General features: G+C 40.6%; 2 protein-coding genes across 6 annotated transcripts in view; one reads left to right on the top strand and one right to left on the bottom strand.

The window, feature by feature from the left end:
- Positions 1-2508, top strand: part of acsl1a (acyl-CoA synthetase long chain family member 1a) — a 28545-nt gene extending 26037 nt beyond the window's left edge. For all 4 annotated transcript variants that reach the window (XM_076294985.1, XM_076294989.1, XM_076294987.1 and 1 more), the window contains exon 21: positions 211-2508. In XM_076294985.1, coding sequence (XP_076151100.1) covers positions 211-351 — 141 coding nt within the window. In that variant the 3' untranslated portion in view covers positions 352-2508. The remainder of the gene's footprint in view (positions 1-210) is intronic.
- primpol (primase and polymerase (DNA-directed)) lies at positions 2386-16633 on the bottom strand. Of its 2 annotated transcripts, XM_076294990.1 has the most exons (14): positions 16393-16633; positions 15828-16049; positions 15141-15238; positions 14779-14917; positions 9974-10121; positions 9629-9710; positions 7229-7383; positions 6841-7003; positions 5974-6071; positions 5271-5357; positions 5019-5127; positions 4043-4125; positions 3881-3927; positions 2386-3080 (listed from the first exon to the last, which is right to left on the bottom strand). In XM_076294990.1, the coding sequence occupies exons 2-14, from the start codon at positions 16008-16010 to the stop codon at positions 2826-2828; spliced, it is 1647 nt and encodes a 548-aa protein (XP_076151105.1). In that variant the 5' UTR covers positions 16011-16049; positions 16393-16633; the 3' UTR covers positions 2386-2825. The 2 variants fall into 2 exon arrangements, with proteins under 2 accessions (XP_076151105.1, XP_076151106.1); XM_076294991.1 differs by lacking the exon at positions 16393-16633 and having other exon boundaries at positions 15828-16381.
- Positions 16634-16689: the final 56 nt, after the last annotated feature.

Below are 16689 nucleotides of genomic sequence, written 5' to 3'. Positions count from 1 at the left end.
ATAGTCAATTTTTTAATTGTCCTTTGCAAGACTGATTATTGATATTCCACATTAAATAGCATACAAGCTTCATCGTGTAGTCAGGTACTCTCTGAGACTGATGGCTTGGCAGCCTGAAACTCCTTTTGCAGTTTTAAAGTTTTAAGCCCCTTAAGCTTTGGTATGACAGTGTGTGTCTTTTCGTGTGTGTGTGTTTGTGTGTGTGACCAGGTAAGGGACATTGCACTACACCCAGAGATGTTCTCTGTCCAAAACGGCCTGCTAACTCCGACGTTAAAGGCCAAGAGGACGGAGCTGAAGAACCACTTCAGAGAGCAGATTGACCAACTCTATGCCCGCATCAAAATGTGACCCCACATTACCACACAAGGAGGAGGAAGAAGACATGTTGGAAAAGAGAAGTGTGCAACCAAAACAGACAAAAAGGGCCACACTCAAACAGAAGCCATAGCCTGACTCCTGTTGTGTATGTCAATCACATGGACACCAGTGACCAAGCATCAGATGACCTGCACCATCTCAATGAATAATCTACTAGTAATCACGATAATTTCAATCTGAGTAACACAAAGAGCGTTTTTGGGGGGCTTTCAAGTATCCTGGTCTGTATGCTGATGATAAGCACCCAGCTTGCTGTTTTAACAGACAGTGGATAACCTTATGCCTTAGCCATGTGGGACAAAGCTCCACACATGTCCAAAGTCAGTGGCAAAGCCTCCAGCCTTAGAGTGACCATCTCCCGTCAACCCCACGCCTCACCCTCAGTCCTCTCAGGAGAAGGGGTTTGTGACCCGGACTCAGCACCGCCAGGCTGAAGACTTCAGTAAGAATGTGACATGGGAGTGAAGCTGAAGAAAGACATATCCGTTTGTTACAAGAATCATGCATTTCAGTTGAGAAGTTATTGTGTATATAGCTATCTATTTAAATGTTCTATGTTGTTTTTGAGCTATTTATGAAAGATCTGGATGTAAAGATGTAAAAGTCATAGACAGATCAGGTATAGGGTGAACAGCTGAACGCAGAACAGGCATAGAAGAGGCACCAAATGGTGATTTTTACTCTTATGCTTTCAGTTTATGATGCCGAGGTTCTGTTGACTTTTAAATGTACACAAATTCCTCGTAGCATCCATATCCTCATTAGCCTGACGAGCCAGACCCACATTAAAATGTAGGGTCTGGACACTCACCGTTCGCAGTGCTCAGTCCGAGGGGTGGGATAATCGGTTGTCTTTCAAATTCCCTCTGCACGCAATAGGAAAGCGCTATGAGTCCCATGCGTTTCCCACCAGCGGAGCTAGTTGGCCAGTTCAAACTTTTGCCAACTTAATAAAAGCTTAACTCGTGTCACACTGTTCGCCACTAGCAACATCCATCTTATTTGTTTTCAAGTAGCAGGGAATTCAAGCCAAACCGTTGCAACTCTGCCATCAATCATTATGTTAAGCCCACCTAACGACTCTATATACGATTTGATTGGCCTGATAGAAGTTTAATTTTTCGAGCTCACAAGCCAACAGAGAGTTGCTAGACTAGCCCTGGCAGCAAATCCAATTTGCTGCCGCTAGGGTGCATCTAGATTTCTAGGCTATATCCTCATACCAACAATTTCTTTATACCTGGCACTTCAGGTGATTCATTTGGGGAATTTAGTGTCAATAGTAAACAAGTCATAAGTATGCAAAATTCAAGTTAAGTTCAATGGATTACTTAAGACTGATCATAAGACTCTGATCTCTGATAGATGTAGTCCTCTTTTCAACAGGACTTCAGAATAGAATTATAATAACCTTTCCCTTCAAAGGTATGTGATACTTACTATCATATTTACTAGACTGTAAATGTGACCAGCACTAATATTAGATGGCTGCTCAGTAGTATTAGCACTATCTGTTCTCTTGTGCCTGTAATGTCCAGTCTCCAAGTGACCTTCAAAGACTATCTAAATTATTGAGGCGTAAGTGACCCAGAAAGCACAAAGGGAGTTTGTGACAAAATGAAATGTCTTCATGAAAACGTGTCTCAGAGTTTCAACATCAGATCCAAGCCATTCTCAAAGAGCTTCATAAACAATTGTACGAGGGCTGACTGGGTTTGTACAGCCTGATGCCCACTGCAAGCATAATGGACACCAATGCTGAATGTTAATGTCAGCTAGCCTTTGTTTAAATTATTCTAAAATAATTAAATCAGGAACAATAGCCATTTATATATGGCCGGAATTGAGCTTTCGATGCCAAGCATTTAAATGTAGCTGTGACAACTGGAAAAAAATGTAAGAAGCACAGCATGATGGGAAATGGTTGTACAATGAGTTAGAGGGGGAGGGGTTAGATGAGGAGGAGTCCATGGAACAGAGGCAGTGAAAACCTAAACTCGCATCTCCTGGAACAAGGACATGTCAAATTTTAATGTCTTGGTCTATCACATTTTTGTACAAATGTAAGATGCATATATTTCCATATTTCAAGGTATACCAAATAAACACTATTTTGTGTGTATTTGACATTGGCCTGGCCTCTTTTAATTCACTCTATTCTATGCGTGTGTTCTTAAGATGTTATGTGGTGATATTTTTTCATCAACTTAAATCAATTTTAAAACCACTCCAATGGAAAAATCTCCAACATTCTGTCAGAATTATTGATGCAAACTTATTACTTATTGATTCACACTTGCTTAACAGTTGTTGCACTTCTAAATAAACATTAAATACATTTCTGCCCCATAACATTGTCACTCTTTTTGATAGAGATAAAGACAACGGACTGGATTTGTATGGCTCCAGTTTCTCAGTCTGTGCCCATGAGCTTGTCTCCGTCGTCATGAGCTGTTCTCCCAATCATCTGCTGCCATGAGCAGCAGCTGATCAGACACCTCCTCACTGCTCCTCTCCACCTCCTCCAGGGCCTCTAGGTAACAGGGGTCATCCTCAGCCCAGTCTCCCCAGCCTGCGCTGTCTCCCACCTGGCCACTGCTCTCCGGTTTGCCCCCTTCTGGTGATGCCTCAGGACACGGTCTCTGGCTGAGCTCAATGTTCCCTTCGTCATCCACCAGATACAGCTGGTCCTCCTCATCCTGAATGACGTGTGTCACGTGAAACCAATCAGTCAAAGCTGTGGTCAGTTCTTCCTAACACAAGACATCTTATATGTGGACTACATCTTTGTGCAACCAAGGCGAATTTGTTTGTGGTGGTGATGTGTTTTGGTTAGGGTTAGGGGTGGGGGTTGTTGTATTTGGATTTGTCTGTATTCAAAAAATAAAAAACTGTTATTCACAAAAAAAAAGCTGTGGCCAAAGAGAGACCAGCTATGGAAAGGTAGTGATATCACTTGACGTGAGACTGACCCACACTAATTTCAACAAGAAAGTCTACATTGCGCAGTAAATACCATAGATATTAGAAAGCTAGATACCGCATTGGGCTCCCGAACGTAATAAGATCGCCATCTTGGTGGGGGCAATCAATAAGGTCAATGAAGAAGCATGTGACTGACTGAAAATCAAACAGGTGTATCTGATTGCCGGCAAGTGTTGCCCATAGTCCGTAAATGTGTTGCCCCCAGCAATATGGCGACCGCGTTTACGTATGCCTCCTAACAGAACTCGAGCCCAATGCGGTATCTAGCTTTCTAATATCGATGGTAAATACCACATCAGACTGAGAGACACACTAGGAAGTAGTAGCTGCAGTGGTTTAGGTTAGTTGTCTGACCTTAAACGAGTATTCAACAGGAAAGCTAAAGTACTTGAGCAAGTTCATCACAGACTACAGGCATTTGACATACTAAATGACAAAACACATTCTAAGCATCTAATATTTGCACTGGATTATAGCTAGATGCTCAGTGTGATGTTTGGGCAGTGTGTCTGACCTCTTTGAGTAGATGACTGATGCAGATATCTTCTGGCAGTGGGTAATCTGAGGCAGAAGGAGAATAAATATTTTACAGTTGTTCTTCAGTAAGTGGGGAAAAAACAAAATCCGCTATCCTTTAATGGACCATTAAGTGGACTGTTTGGCTGTAGGGACCTACTGGAGGATCTGTAGTTCTGTCTCCTGCACTCTGGGTCGTAGCACTTCTGATACCACACCTCCTCCCTCAGATCCACTAGGATCCTGTAAAGGTCAAACCAAGGTCAGAGGGCAAGAACTATCTGTGAATTACTAATCAAAGTGATGGGTCATGTTGTAGCACCACCACATATGTGTATTTAGGAGTCACTTTAAACATCATGATGTAATTTAAATTGAACATCCAACTAAGTGCACTCCGCATTCTTGTTTCCATCCATGTCCGTGTCTGCAGTCCTACGTGTGAATCATGAATGTTTATTTTGGATGTGTTCTTTTGTTTACTATTGGGGAGGTTGATGACAGTGGCATGTCAAGGGAGTCAGCTGATTGTCAGAGCCATCAGCTGACATAGTTGACCTGTCAGTCAATTGTCAGCTGTGTGTGGAACTGCGGTTGACACCAATGACAAGTATCCTTTAAGGTTTTTATGGCTGGGGTTATTTTTTCATTGAAGCCTTTGGTTATTTTTCCTTTTTGTTTGGAGATTTTATTTTTATTTTGCTTCTTCAGTTGGATTGGACTTGACCGTGGATCCTTTTGTTCACATTTTGTCGCCAAGTTTTGCTTGTTTGTGTTTGGAGAGACCGGGTGGCGCTTGGTACGTGTGCAGTGTGTGCGCAAGGACATTAAATGCGCCTGTGGGACATCACACTTGTTTTGTTCACACATTGAGCGTGAATGAGTGAGGTTGACTGAGAGCTTGCTTGAGCTGTGTGAGAAAACATTTTCCAGAAGCCATAATTGTCGTATTTGCTGTGTTCTCTTTTGATATTCTAAGGGACACATTTCATTACAGAGCATAGTCGATCACAACCTGTTATAATAGTAATAATCTGAAAAGACAAAGCTGATTTTTAGCATGTAGCCATAAAGAGTCTAGGGAGCAGACTGAGTGTAGGTATGAAATGGAGGTCCTCTTGGCAGGCGATACTCACATGATGTTGTTGCTCTTGTGAAAGCGCCCCACGTTGTAGCACCAGCGGTAGTGCAGAATGTCATAGACTAGCAGCTGCTCTGACACAAAGTAGTTCCACTGCCGTATACCTGAGCAAAAGGGTGCAGTGACAATCAAACTGCCACAACTGCATATCACAGCTATTCAAAAATAATGTATACAAATGAGAACAACATGTCCTGATTTAATCAACCTAATAATTTCAGGAAAGTGTGCAGCTCTAGATACCTACTTCCTTTGATGTTATCTTTGCACACCAGTGTCAACACAAAGTCATCCACTTCCCTGTAGGGGGAGTACTGGTAGCCTCCTACACAATCTGATGAAACACGAGGTTGATCAGGAGAGGAAAATGTAAAAGTGTTTGGTGGTAGGTTGCTTCTCCATGCACACAATGGTGGATGAATGTTATGTGAATCCAAGAAACAATTTTAGGTTACACTTTACTTGACAGTATCAACATAAGATTGATATGACACTGTCATGAACGTGTCATAAACAAGTTTATGACACAACGCTTCTTTTATTAAGTGACATTCGATTTTTGTCATAATAAGTTAGGGTTAGGTTTAGGGTTAGAGTTAGGGTTAGGATTAGCGTTAGGGTTAGGGTTCATGTGTCATGACACTGTCGTGTTCATGACAGTGTCATGTCACTCTTATGTTGATACTGTCAAGTAAAGTGTCACCCAATTTTATAATAAATATATTTTATAAAGATAAAGAATAGATGTCCCATTCAAAGTGAAACATTAATGTTGCTGAACGCTTATAGTACGGTATATCTTTGACAGTGCCTGAAGCTGTTGGTTGTTATACCATTACTTATGCACCTCTTTCTAGAATTTCAGGAGTATTAGTTTACACCACCCTACCCTCTAACGACTACCACTGAGTTCAATGCATTCGTGTCAGTGATGGACTCTGCTCCAGTACCTGGGCTGGCGTGTGCTCTGGAGGAGCCCTCTGGCCGAGGCCCTTTGGGATTTCCCAACTCGGAGGCGTCCCACGTCAAAATCCTTTGCCCTGTGTAACTATGGCCAGAAAGAAGTCAAAATTAAGCTTTCAGATGCACAGGCTTTCTTGTTACTTTGAAGGTTTGCTTTGTCAAAACTAAACAAAAGGCAAGAGAATACTTTAATATTTTGAACGCTCAATTTCCATTTCTCTGTCAATTCACCTGCTTTTCACTGGGTGTTAGTTCTTCTATTTATAGCAGACTTCTTATTCTGTGTCAGTGTTAGAAACAAGTATACTGCCTCTATGAGAAACTTCTGCTTATGCTCAGTGAGGCATTTTCCTTATTTAGTTAGAGAAAAAAACTTTAAATAGAAAAGTGCGGCCGATAAGCTTCCATTAGAGTCATTCCTTACTGCTTACTGTTACTTAATCTATCCAACGGGAGGTGGTGTAGAGCTGCTATGAGAGTATGTTAGTCTGTGTCTGTGTTGTAGTCTGTGGCTGGATTTAATGCAATCCAAGCAGAAGGAATGCCAGGCAGTCACATGTCCTTCCAAAAAAACACTGCCGACTTGCAGCAACTTGCTTTAAGTTGACACACCCAGACCTTCTCTTTCACCACACACACACACAAACACACACACACAATAACAGCTGTTAGCAGAAGTGTCTGGAGGCCTATGTGAGAGGGCTATCTGGGACAGCTAGGGCTCAAAGATATTCAGCTCTTATCAAAGGTTAGCTAAGTCTCTAGGTTTCAAACTGGAGATTTGCTTAATTTGTGAACGTAAATGTTTATAAAAGGTGGGTGATAACTGTATCCATGCCAACAGGATCAGGTACCTCACATTGCTGATCAAAGATGCCTGAAAGATGTTCTCCTCCATAGTAAGATGCTTGTCAGGTTTTGGAATAAACTGGTTGTCCTCGGCAACTACGAGGGCTGCATTCTTCCCCAGCTTTGACGACTTGTATAGCCTAAAGTTTCTGTTCTTGGTATAGACCCCTACAACCAAATGCACAAAACAGGAGTCTGTTGCAAAAAATCTACAGTATCTAAAGTATAAATACAACTGTCAGACTCTAAACTCTTCTACTGTCAGAATCTATAAACCTGCAGTTTCACAGCAAGCTTTTTAAATCTATGTTTCAATTAAGACTAAAATTCTGAATGCTGAAAAAAATCCTGATGATGTAAAAGGTCAAATGTATAACGAGTTAAAATGCACACCGAGGTCAACAAACAGCTGAATCTGTCCCTCTTTGTTTTTCACCGACAGAAAGCTGAGGTCATCCTCCCCATGTTTTTGCCTCTTGGGCTGCGGACTTCCCAGCATGCCTCTGTCCGTGTATGGAATATACTCCATGGCAGTGAGTGGGTCTATACTGCAGTAAGCAGATCACATGTCAGCCTCAGCAATCTCACACCAGCACAAATAAACACTGCATTATTTACAGTCTGCACTGCAGCGCACAACCATGGGTCACGCATCAATCATGCAACTGCAAATGCAGTATATTGCCACAATAGGAACAGGTGCAAAATACCATCAGAAGGAAGCCTCAAAACAATGCATGGCCAAAATCAAAACAGGAAGAGAAAGAGAAAGAGGAGGAGGGGAAGGTTTCAGCAGGGGGGTTTCCTGGCCTTACAGCTGATATACAACCCCAAAACAGAAAAAGTTGGGACGTTGTGTAAAATGCAAATAAAAACAGAATGTGATAATATACAAGTCTCGTAAACCCATATTTAGCAGCAAAATGGACATAGACAACATATCAAATGTTGAAAATGAAAATTTGGACTATTTCATGGAAATATATGTTCATTTTGAATTTAATGCCAGCAACATGTTTCAAAAAAAGTTGTGACGGGAGCATGTTTACCACTGTGCTGCTTCACCTCTTCATTTAACAAAATTCTGTAAATGTTAATGAACTGAGGAGACCATTTGCTACAGTTTTGAGAATGAAATTTTGTCCCATTAATCCCCAATATAGGATTTCAGTTGCTCAACAGTATGGGGTATTCTTAGTCATGTTTTTCATTCCATTATGCACCTAATTTGACAAATCTGGACCGCAGACAGGCCATCTTAGCACCTGGACTCTTCCTCTATGGAGAAATACTATTTAAATATGTGCAGAATTCATTTTGGCATTGCTTTCCTGAAATATTCAAGGTCGTCCCTGGAAAAGACATTGCCTGGATGGCAGTATATGTTGCTCAAAACCTTCAGAATTGATTGTGCTTTGCCACATGTGCAAGATGCCCATGCCGTAGGCCCTTAGGCTCGTCCACACCGTCATAGATGTTGGGTTTCGAACTGAGCACTAAAACAAGTTGGATAGGTTGGATACTTGTATAGGCCCTCTCCTCTTTAGCCCAGATGAGTCCATGATTTCCAAAAAGAATGGCAAACTTTGATTGGTCTAACCACAGGACCTTTTTCCACGTTACCTCAGTCAATTTTAAACAAGCTCAGGCCCAGATAAGAGGGTAGTATTTTCTGTATCATGTCTCAATACAATTTTAGCTGTTACAATGTTGGCTGCAGTTTTTGAATTGATATTAAACTGTGCACATAGACAGTGGTTATCAGAGGTTTTCCTGAGCTCATACAATGACAGGTCTGGAAACAGGTCTGGTATTGATTCAATGCCATCTGAGGTCCAAAACACCACGGCCATCCAATGTGTTTTTCAGCTCTTTCCCTTGTTTGCAAAGATTTCTCTGGATTCTCTGAATGTTTTAATAATATTATGTCCTGTAGATGATTAACTCCCCAAATACTTCACAATTTCATGTTAAGAAGCATTAAAATGTCATTGTTTCATCATTTGTGCATATAAGTTTACACAAGTTTACCGCTACATCTTTACTTCTAAGAGTCCCTGTCTCTCTGGGATGCTCTTTTTCATACCCAGTCGTGTTGCCACTTACCCTAATTACCGGTAGTTGCGAAACATTCTTCCCTTTGTTTTCTTTATCATTACACAACTTTTCCAGCATTTTATTACCCTGTCCCAACTTTTTTTGAAACATGTTGCTGGTATCAAATTCGAAATTAGCATATATTTTCCACAAAATAGTCAAATTTGTCATTTTCAACATTTGATATGTGTCCTTTTTGCAACTAAATATGAGTTTAAGAGATTTGCAGATTATTACATTCTGTTTTTATTCACGTTTTACACAATGTCCCAACTTTTTCTGTTTTGGGGTTGTAGATGCAACTGGTGAGGCAGAGGAACAACAGCAGGACCACAGGCCAACATTTTTGTGTACCCACCATTCTTAATGTTTGATCAATTGCAACAGAAATTCTTATTTTTCAATTTGGCCTATTGACAAATTGTATGTGTCATTGACCCATATTATACAATGTACACTGCAAAAATACCATCTCTAAGGTGTGTATGTAAAATGCTGCGTTTCTGCATTACAGGGTGGATTGATTCCATTGGATTGAGATGCTGTAAACTTCTGTAAACCTGTGCTACACTTAACAATTCACTTTCCATAAAACACCATGGGATGATGGTGAAGGAGCAACATAAGACATGCATTTATGTTGAATTTTATGTCAGTATCTCTATTATATTACGTGAAAAAAAATTACAGCTTTACCCTTCACTGGTACAGGTGGTAGAGCTCCCCTCTGGGTGGTTGCTGTTTTTCACCGGTGTAAGGATAGCATGAATGAAACGACCTGTGGTAAAACACAGTGGATCTTACACACATAAGGACGAAACATGACTCAGTATGATACCTTGTTGTCGCAATGAAAGCTACAGAAAGGTGGTAATAGCTCTTGAATTAGATGATAAGAACAGTCAGCACGGGTTGTATGAAGGTGTAGTGCCTGATGTACCGCAATGATTGTTTCATGCAATCATTGTTTTTATATTACCATAAGCTGAAATCCTATTGTGAATATATTGTGACTTGAAATGTAAAATGTTATAACGTTACCAACATGACTGTTGTCCCTGAATGTGGCATTAGGGAGCTGGAAGATCAGGTGGCGGCTGAACTTGTCTTCTGTGCTGGAGTCCAAATTCAGCACATCACTGCTGGAGCATTTCAACCCATAGGCCTCATGCAGCTTCTTACACACATACTGTTGGGAGGGGACACAAACACAGGCGTTCTATTCACCTGGATAAAGCCCAATTTGATGTTGTCTTGACATTTTAGTAGCTGAGTTTATGCTGGTGATGCTTCCTGCCAACTTTGTGGGACTGTGACCCACTAAAAAAATAAATGTGCGTTCTGAGTTTCACGCCACACCAAGACAAATCTGAATGAATAAAAAGATTGCAAAGTATATTAAATTAGTTTTTAAAATTATGAAAAAATGACCTGTACATTTTCTTCTAAAATGCTGTGGGCAGGTCCTTGGACTGTGCTGAAGCCATGCCCAATCTGGGAAAAGGTGCCACCTCTCTCAACTGTCCTAATGTATATTGTTCAAACCGTTCTCTAAACCAGCTGATCCTCATTAGCACTTCAGCCTCATTAACTCTTCAGCCGGAAATAAATGAGCTAACTAGAAAATGTAATTTCGAGGAAATTACCAGTGCATGAAAATATAAACATACTGTATATTACCATAAAATGCCAAACAAACTTTTATTTGAAAACAGTTGGCAGGAGTCATAGTTGATAACAACTGACAGTTGAAATGGCTGAACAGTTAAATAGTTGAGTAGTTTAAATAGTTAAATTATTTAATAGTGAATTATTGTAGTGAGGACATTTATTTTGAAACAGTTGTGGGAAGGAGGAAATAGTAGTCTTAAGAGAGCCAGATTGTATGCTTAAAGCCTGAGACAGAGTATATAGTTTAAAAGTTGAATGTAGATAGTGTAATGGAAAGAAAGTTGAATGGATGTTGATAGGCAGATTGTTTAATGGATGTTGATGGATAGTTTAATGGGTGGATGAGTGAATAGTTTGAAGAGGATGAATGGATAGAAAGTTGGATGGAATGTGCCTTATATCCTTGTAGAATGGAGAGACAGAGAGTTGGCCTAGTTAAGCAGAAAGCAGTTGATACAGTTGCAATCAGTTTAACTGGCCCTTTGATGGGTCCTAGTAGTGAGCAGCTGGAAGTTGATACAGGTGCAAATCAAGTTAATTAGTCCATTGTGATGTCATAGTGCTAATGCAAAGTCTATGGGGAAAAATAAGCTTGTTTTTTGTTAATATCTCAAAAAGTATAAAGTTTACAAAAGTGAAAAATACATTCGTCAAGTGTCCTTTTCAAGACCTACGTTACAATGTTTGAACGAAGTTTTTACGTTAAACGGTTGAAGCTGAATTAGACGCAGAAATTTGGTGGGAAGAATAAGAAGAAGAAGAAGAAGAAGAAGAAGACTTCGGATAACAGAACAGTGCATTTTCATGCACTGTAATTAGTGAAAACACCTCTGTTAAGTGAACAAAATATGCATTTTGTGCTAATCTACAGCAGAAAGCGGATTCTTCACACTGCTTGTAGTTTTCCATAGGTGTTTCCAAACAAATCTCCGATTGGGGTTTACAGGATCTTTAAAATTCTGGCATCAAGAGAAGAGACATCCAGTATATAAAAGCATAGAAAACACTCATAACACCGTGTCCTAATTGCATGCAATGCGAGCAGATAGATAGATAGGTGCAAGCCTTAGCGAAACAAAATCAATTGGACTACATTTTTTCCAATTGGAATGTAACAGGATGCAAGGCAACAGCGTTGTGCAGCACGATGGGACAGCAGATAGAACTAAATCGTACTTGTCACAGCTGCCACAGCAGAGTTTGATGCTGGTGTGCGGGGTTGTATTGGAAACAATGGAATGGAATCTAATGTAATGTAGGCACCACACAGTTCAGACTTTTTACATATTTTCAACCAACCAGACAACCCAACCAACAATATGGGTCTTTAACAACTTACAAAGCTTTACATACCCTTCCTCTTTGTTATATTTGAGGGTATGATGGACCTTTGGCTGTTGCAGCGTTAAAACATTAAAACACTATTTGACACATGTTTGAAATCTTGAATTAAATTTCACAATCCTCTGCTGTTAAAGTAAATAGTCATAATCGTAGTAATAATAATAGTCATCGTAGTATTAGTAGCAGTGGCAGCACCCTCAGTGTTAACTGGATTTGGTGAAAATGATTGCGATAATAACCCTTAAGACCCTTACTCTACCTCAAAACAAGTCACATAGCCTTATTTCCCAGTATGGGTGACATCCAGCAGAGAAACAGTAGAGTATATACCGTATTTTCCGGACTATAAGTCGCTCCTGAGTATAAGTCGCATTAGTCAAAAAATGCGTCATGAACAGGAAAAAAACATATATAAGTCGCACCGGACTATAAGTCGCATTTATTTAGAAATGTATTTCACAAAATCCAAAACCAAAAACAGAGACTATGTAACTGGATTATTGAGGCCAAAAAGATTAATGTTAATGAAGATGAAGGAGTGAAGGCAGCCAAGAGGAGGGCAGGAAGGTCATTGCAAAGCAAAAGATTCACTGAAAGAAAATGCTGATATGATACATGAAAATTTCGCTAAAAATGTGGAGAATGCAATGCAATCAAGCATTTTGGGCGATGTGGAGTCACAAGCTGGCAGCAGATTAAATGCTCACGATAGAGAAAAAGACGGTTTTAAAAGGACGTGACCGAAGCTGAGGCAAGCCAGGCAATAGGCATATAGGCCCGACGGTAATTGTAAAGCAATTTACAAAAGATTCACTGAACAAAAATGCTTATATGGTACATGAAAATGTAGCTAAAAATGTGGAGAATGCAATGCAATCAAGCATTTTGGACGATGTGGAGAGACAAGCCGGCAGCAGATTAAATGCTCGAGAGAGAAAAATATGCAGTTTTAAAAGGACGTGCAGACCGAAGCTACAGCAAGCAGGTGATATTTAGAAATTTATTTCACAAAATCCAAGACTAAGAACAGACAGACTATGTAACTGAACACATTGAGGCCAAAAATATTGAGAATTCTACAGGGAATCTTGAAGACGAAGGAGTGAAGTGGCAAGAGGCTAGCCGAAGGCTGCTGACAAGTGCCCGACGCTATTGTAAAGCAATTTACAAAAGATTCACTGAACAAAAATGCTGATGTGGTACATGAAATTTTAGCTAAAAATGTGGAGAATGCAATGCAATCAAGCATTTTGGACGATATAGCGTATTGGCACAAGCTGGCAGCAGAACAAATGCTCGCCGAGAGAGCGAGAGAAAAAAAGATGCACATTTAAAACCAGGGCCTAAATTTCAGCGCGGGATTGCGCATAAATTATTACTAAGTATTGAGCATAGGCTACTGATAAAAGTCCCGCAACGCTAGCCATTATAATGCGAGAAATTCCCCACACATTTTACAGCGCTGTCTGACGTTAATCTAATAATGGAGCGGCCTGAAAGCGGACCAACTCTGACTTCAATTGAACCCCATGCAGAGACACACACGCGCGCGCAGGACCACTTTGGGGGTGCCTCTCTCTCTTTGCTCTCTCTCTCTTTCTCTCAGCAGGATTTGTCACTGCTAAAGTCAAATTATTATAGCCTATTACGTGCTTCTAGATCAACCGCTATCGACAGGAAAGGAAAACAAACGTTTATCGATCAGGAACCGCAAACACAGAAGCATAACAGCCTATAATATAACGCAAGGAACATGGATGTGTTCTCCATTTGAGGAAAGCTACATATAATCGATTGCGGACGTGAACAGACAGCTACAGACACGGAGCGCATAGGCCTACTTTCACTTTCTGTGCGTATTCACGTGAAAGATAATTAGTAGCAAAACAGCGATCAAATATTACATGCCAGTGAGTTTTGTTTTCAAATGTTTTCATGCATGTCCAGATAACGGGTGAGGAATGTTTAGGGGACAGACTATCGTGAATCCTGAATTTATGGCTGGGCAAAGCACAGCACCTTTATTTGGACCATGGCTTGTAGCCTTCGAGTCAGCTATAGGCCTTCATTTCTTGCGTTTTACTGTGAGACATAGGCCTATACTTTTCGTTTGGAGCAGCATACCGGTAGGCTATCAATGGCATTGGGTCACTATTAAGTTTCATGTATGAAAGAGTGTCGGGATGTCCGCTTATTGCGAGATTGCGCTTTCATTCATTCATTCATGGAACGTGTGCTGTGCTGCAAGGGAAACCTTATTCCGTATAGCCAAAGAGGTCTAAGATAGCCTAAATTTAGTTATTTTTTAAATTATGCATGATTTACTTTTGATAAAATTCGTAGGCTGATGCCTGGCAGCAACAATTGTGTTTAAATGTAGGTTAACCTGGGGCTGCGTGCTACTGGTAGCTTGAGAGCAATGTGTTGGAGACTCATGGTGTAGGACAATGACTTTGTTGGCAACAATATTAAACTAACCAACAATATAAATTATTAAGAAGAGCTATTTTATGAGTTAAATTGAAACAAAATTATACTGGCTTTTATTTGTCCGAATCTGAGGCCCAGCTATAAATAGAATCCCGGCAGTAATTTGAGGATTTAAGTAGGCTATGCACGTGTGTTTCACGACTTGTGCATTTGAGAGCGCTCTCTCAAGGCTGTAGACGATAATGTTTCATGTAGGGTTCATGTCAGTTAATATAAATTAACATTTAAAAACATGTTCAATTATATATTTTTTTTCATATATAAGTCGCACCTGACTATAAGTCGCAGGACCAGCCAAGCTATGAAAAAAAGTGTGACTTATAGTCCGGAAAATACGGTACCTGAATTAAGCGAGCCACCATAGTTTCCCCATTGAGGCCAGGGTTCCATGCTCTCTGGAACTCCAGGTCAAAGTAGAGTTTACACACAGCTCCCTCTGGGATCACCTCATAGCAGTGCATAAGGGACCGTCTATAGGTCCTGTTTGAATGGGAAAGGGGTTTTACAGGGTACATTGGCAAGGAGGCAATGTGACATGTTCTTGGTCAGTACTCCTAAGCAAAACCAGTGAGCACATACAATAATACACAGTTCAACCACATTGGGTCAAAAAGCATGTGTAAACTTCCACAGCTCTGTCCATTCAAATGTTAATTAATATTTCCTCCCTTCACCATGCCCTGAGGTCTTATGTGATCTTTACCTGTAGTAGTGCCACAGCTCAGTGTAACTGGTCACCAGGTAGATCCTCTGGCCCATGCAACCACCACCTTCTCGCTCGAGAGCAAACACATGGACATCCTTCACACCAAGACAAGAAAAAGGAACAGATACGCTGTCTATGACCGACACTGGGATGGCATACCAATGTGTATGGCAGGGGTTTTCAACTAATTGTGACCCAAGGACCACCATTCTGACAAAGGAAGCTAAATGATGACCACAACTGAATAACATGCAGTGATACATTGAGCTTAATAATAATAAGCTTTATTTGTATAACACCTTTCATACACAGAATGCAGCTCAAAGTGCCTTAAGTTACATTTGGAGAATGTAACACAATAATAGAGCAGAACCTATGAATGCATTGTCTGGGACCACTGGATGAAAACCCCTGGTGTAGGGGAAAGGAACTGAAACAGCTAGACTAGCCTAACCATTAAGGACAATGGCTAATGACTAAAGTGTTCTAACTTCGCAAGATACAGAACAATACCTAATATTCTTGGCTGGTAGCCTACTCTAAGTTCTTTGTGTTAGGCTAGGCTGGTGTGGGCTTCCCGTGCCAAGAATAAAATCAGTGCACTGGTAGGATAAATAAAACTAGATGGCACTAGCCCAAGACCATCCCTCACTTCTGTATCCTAAAGTGCATGCATACACCAACCTCTTTGCAGGTCTGTGCGAAGACCAGGGCAGGGCTTTGCCGGTGGAAAAGATGCCACACTGGGGAGGGCTGGGACGGCCGGGCCAATCGGGGTTGGTACCGGGAGGAGAGGGGGCTCTGTTGATAAGAATGAGCCAGCTTCTCCACCTGTCTCAATCTGTCTCCCCACTCTCTCTTTCTCATCTTCTCAGGAAATTGGTTTGCCACCTTTCTGATATTTTGCTGTATTAATGCATGGATTAAATACTTATAAAAGTGTGTAAAACGCGTTGCTTGATTTTAAGATTCGTATTGAAACTAAGCTGTTTGTGTCAATTAGTCTCAGCGAGACTCTTTTTAATAAATAAAAAAAAAAAAGAAAAACATTTGCGAAACAACTTCAACACAACAGAAAATATGGCAGGCTAGCTTAAAGGCGGCATACTGAGCATTATAACCTGCCTAGCCTATGGTAGTGGTTACGTTTTATTACATGAAAGTCCAACTCAATCGTTATCAGATAAATTATAATTTATATATATATATATACATATGTTCGTGAAAAGCGCAAATTGTTCTCTGCTACCTTCGTTAACAGGTTCCTTTCAGCTAACTTTGACAGCCAGCCAGCCAGCCACTGGGCGAATTGGCTTGAAGATGGCCTAACATGTCCCGACTCCCGAAATATACAGGTGTGACTGAATTCATACAAAAGAATAGCGAAATTTCAGCATACTTTGACAGAAAATGTACTTTAGAGTGCACTTAGAAATCGCAAACAGTTGACATTGCCACTGCAACTCCCGCCTGAAGCAGCAGCCAGAGAATGTTTAGCAGCCCATCAGACGTAAATAAAGCAAAGGATTCTGGGAATCGTAGACTG

Source organism: Alosa pseudoharengus, unplaced genomic scaffold (assembly GCF_046254945.1).
Source record: "Alosa pseudoharengus isolate Yale_2024_CS ecotype anadromous, Long Island Sound unplaced genomic scaffold, YU_APseudo_1.1 YU_APseudo_1.1_scf_2, whole genome shotgun sequence".
NCBI lineage: Eukaryota > Metazoa > Chordata > Actinopteri > Clupeiformes > Clupeidae > Alosa > Alosa pseudoharengus.
The sequence above is the reverse complement of the archived record's forward strand: the minus strand, read 5'-3'. Positions and strand labels throughout refer to the sequence as shown.

Excerpts from the sequence above, each read along its gene's own strand:
- primpol (XM_076294990.1), bottom strand. The coding sequence starts at position 16,010 with ATGAGAAAGAGAGAGTGGGGAGACAGATTGAGACAGGTGGAGAAGCTG. Across the intron at positions 5,358-5,973 it reads CAGAGCACACGCCAGCCCAG|ATTGTGTAGGAGGCTACCAG; the intron begins GTACTGGAGCAG and ends GTGTTTCATCAG. Across the intron at positions 3,928-4,042 it reads ACAGAACTACAGATCCTCCA|ATTACCCACTGCCAGAAGAT; the intron begins GTAGGTCCCTAC and ends CTTCTGCCTCAG.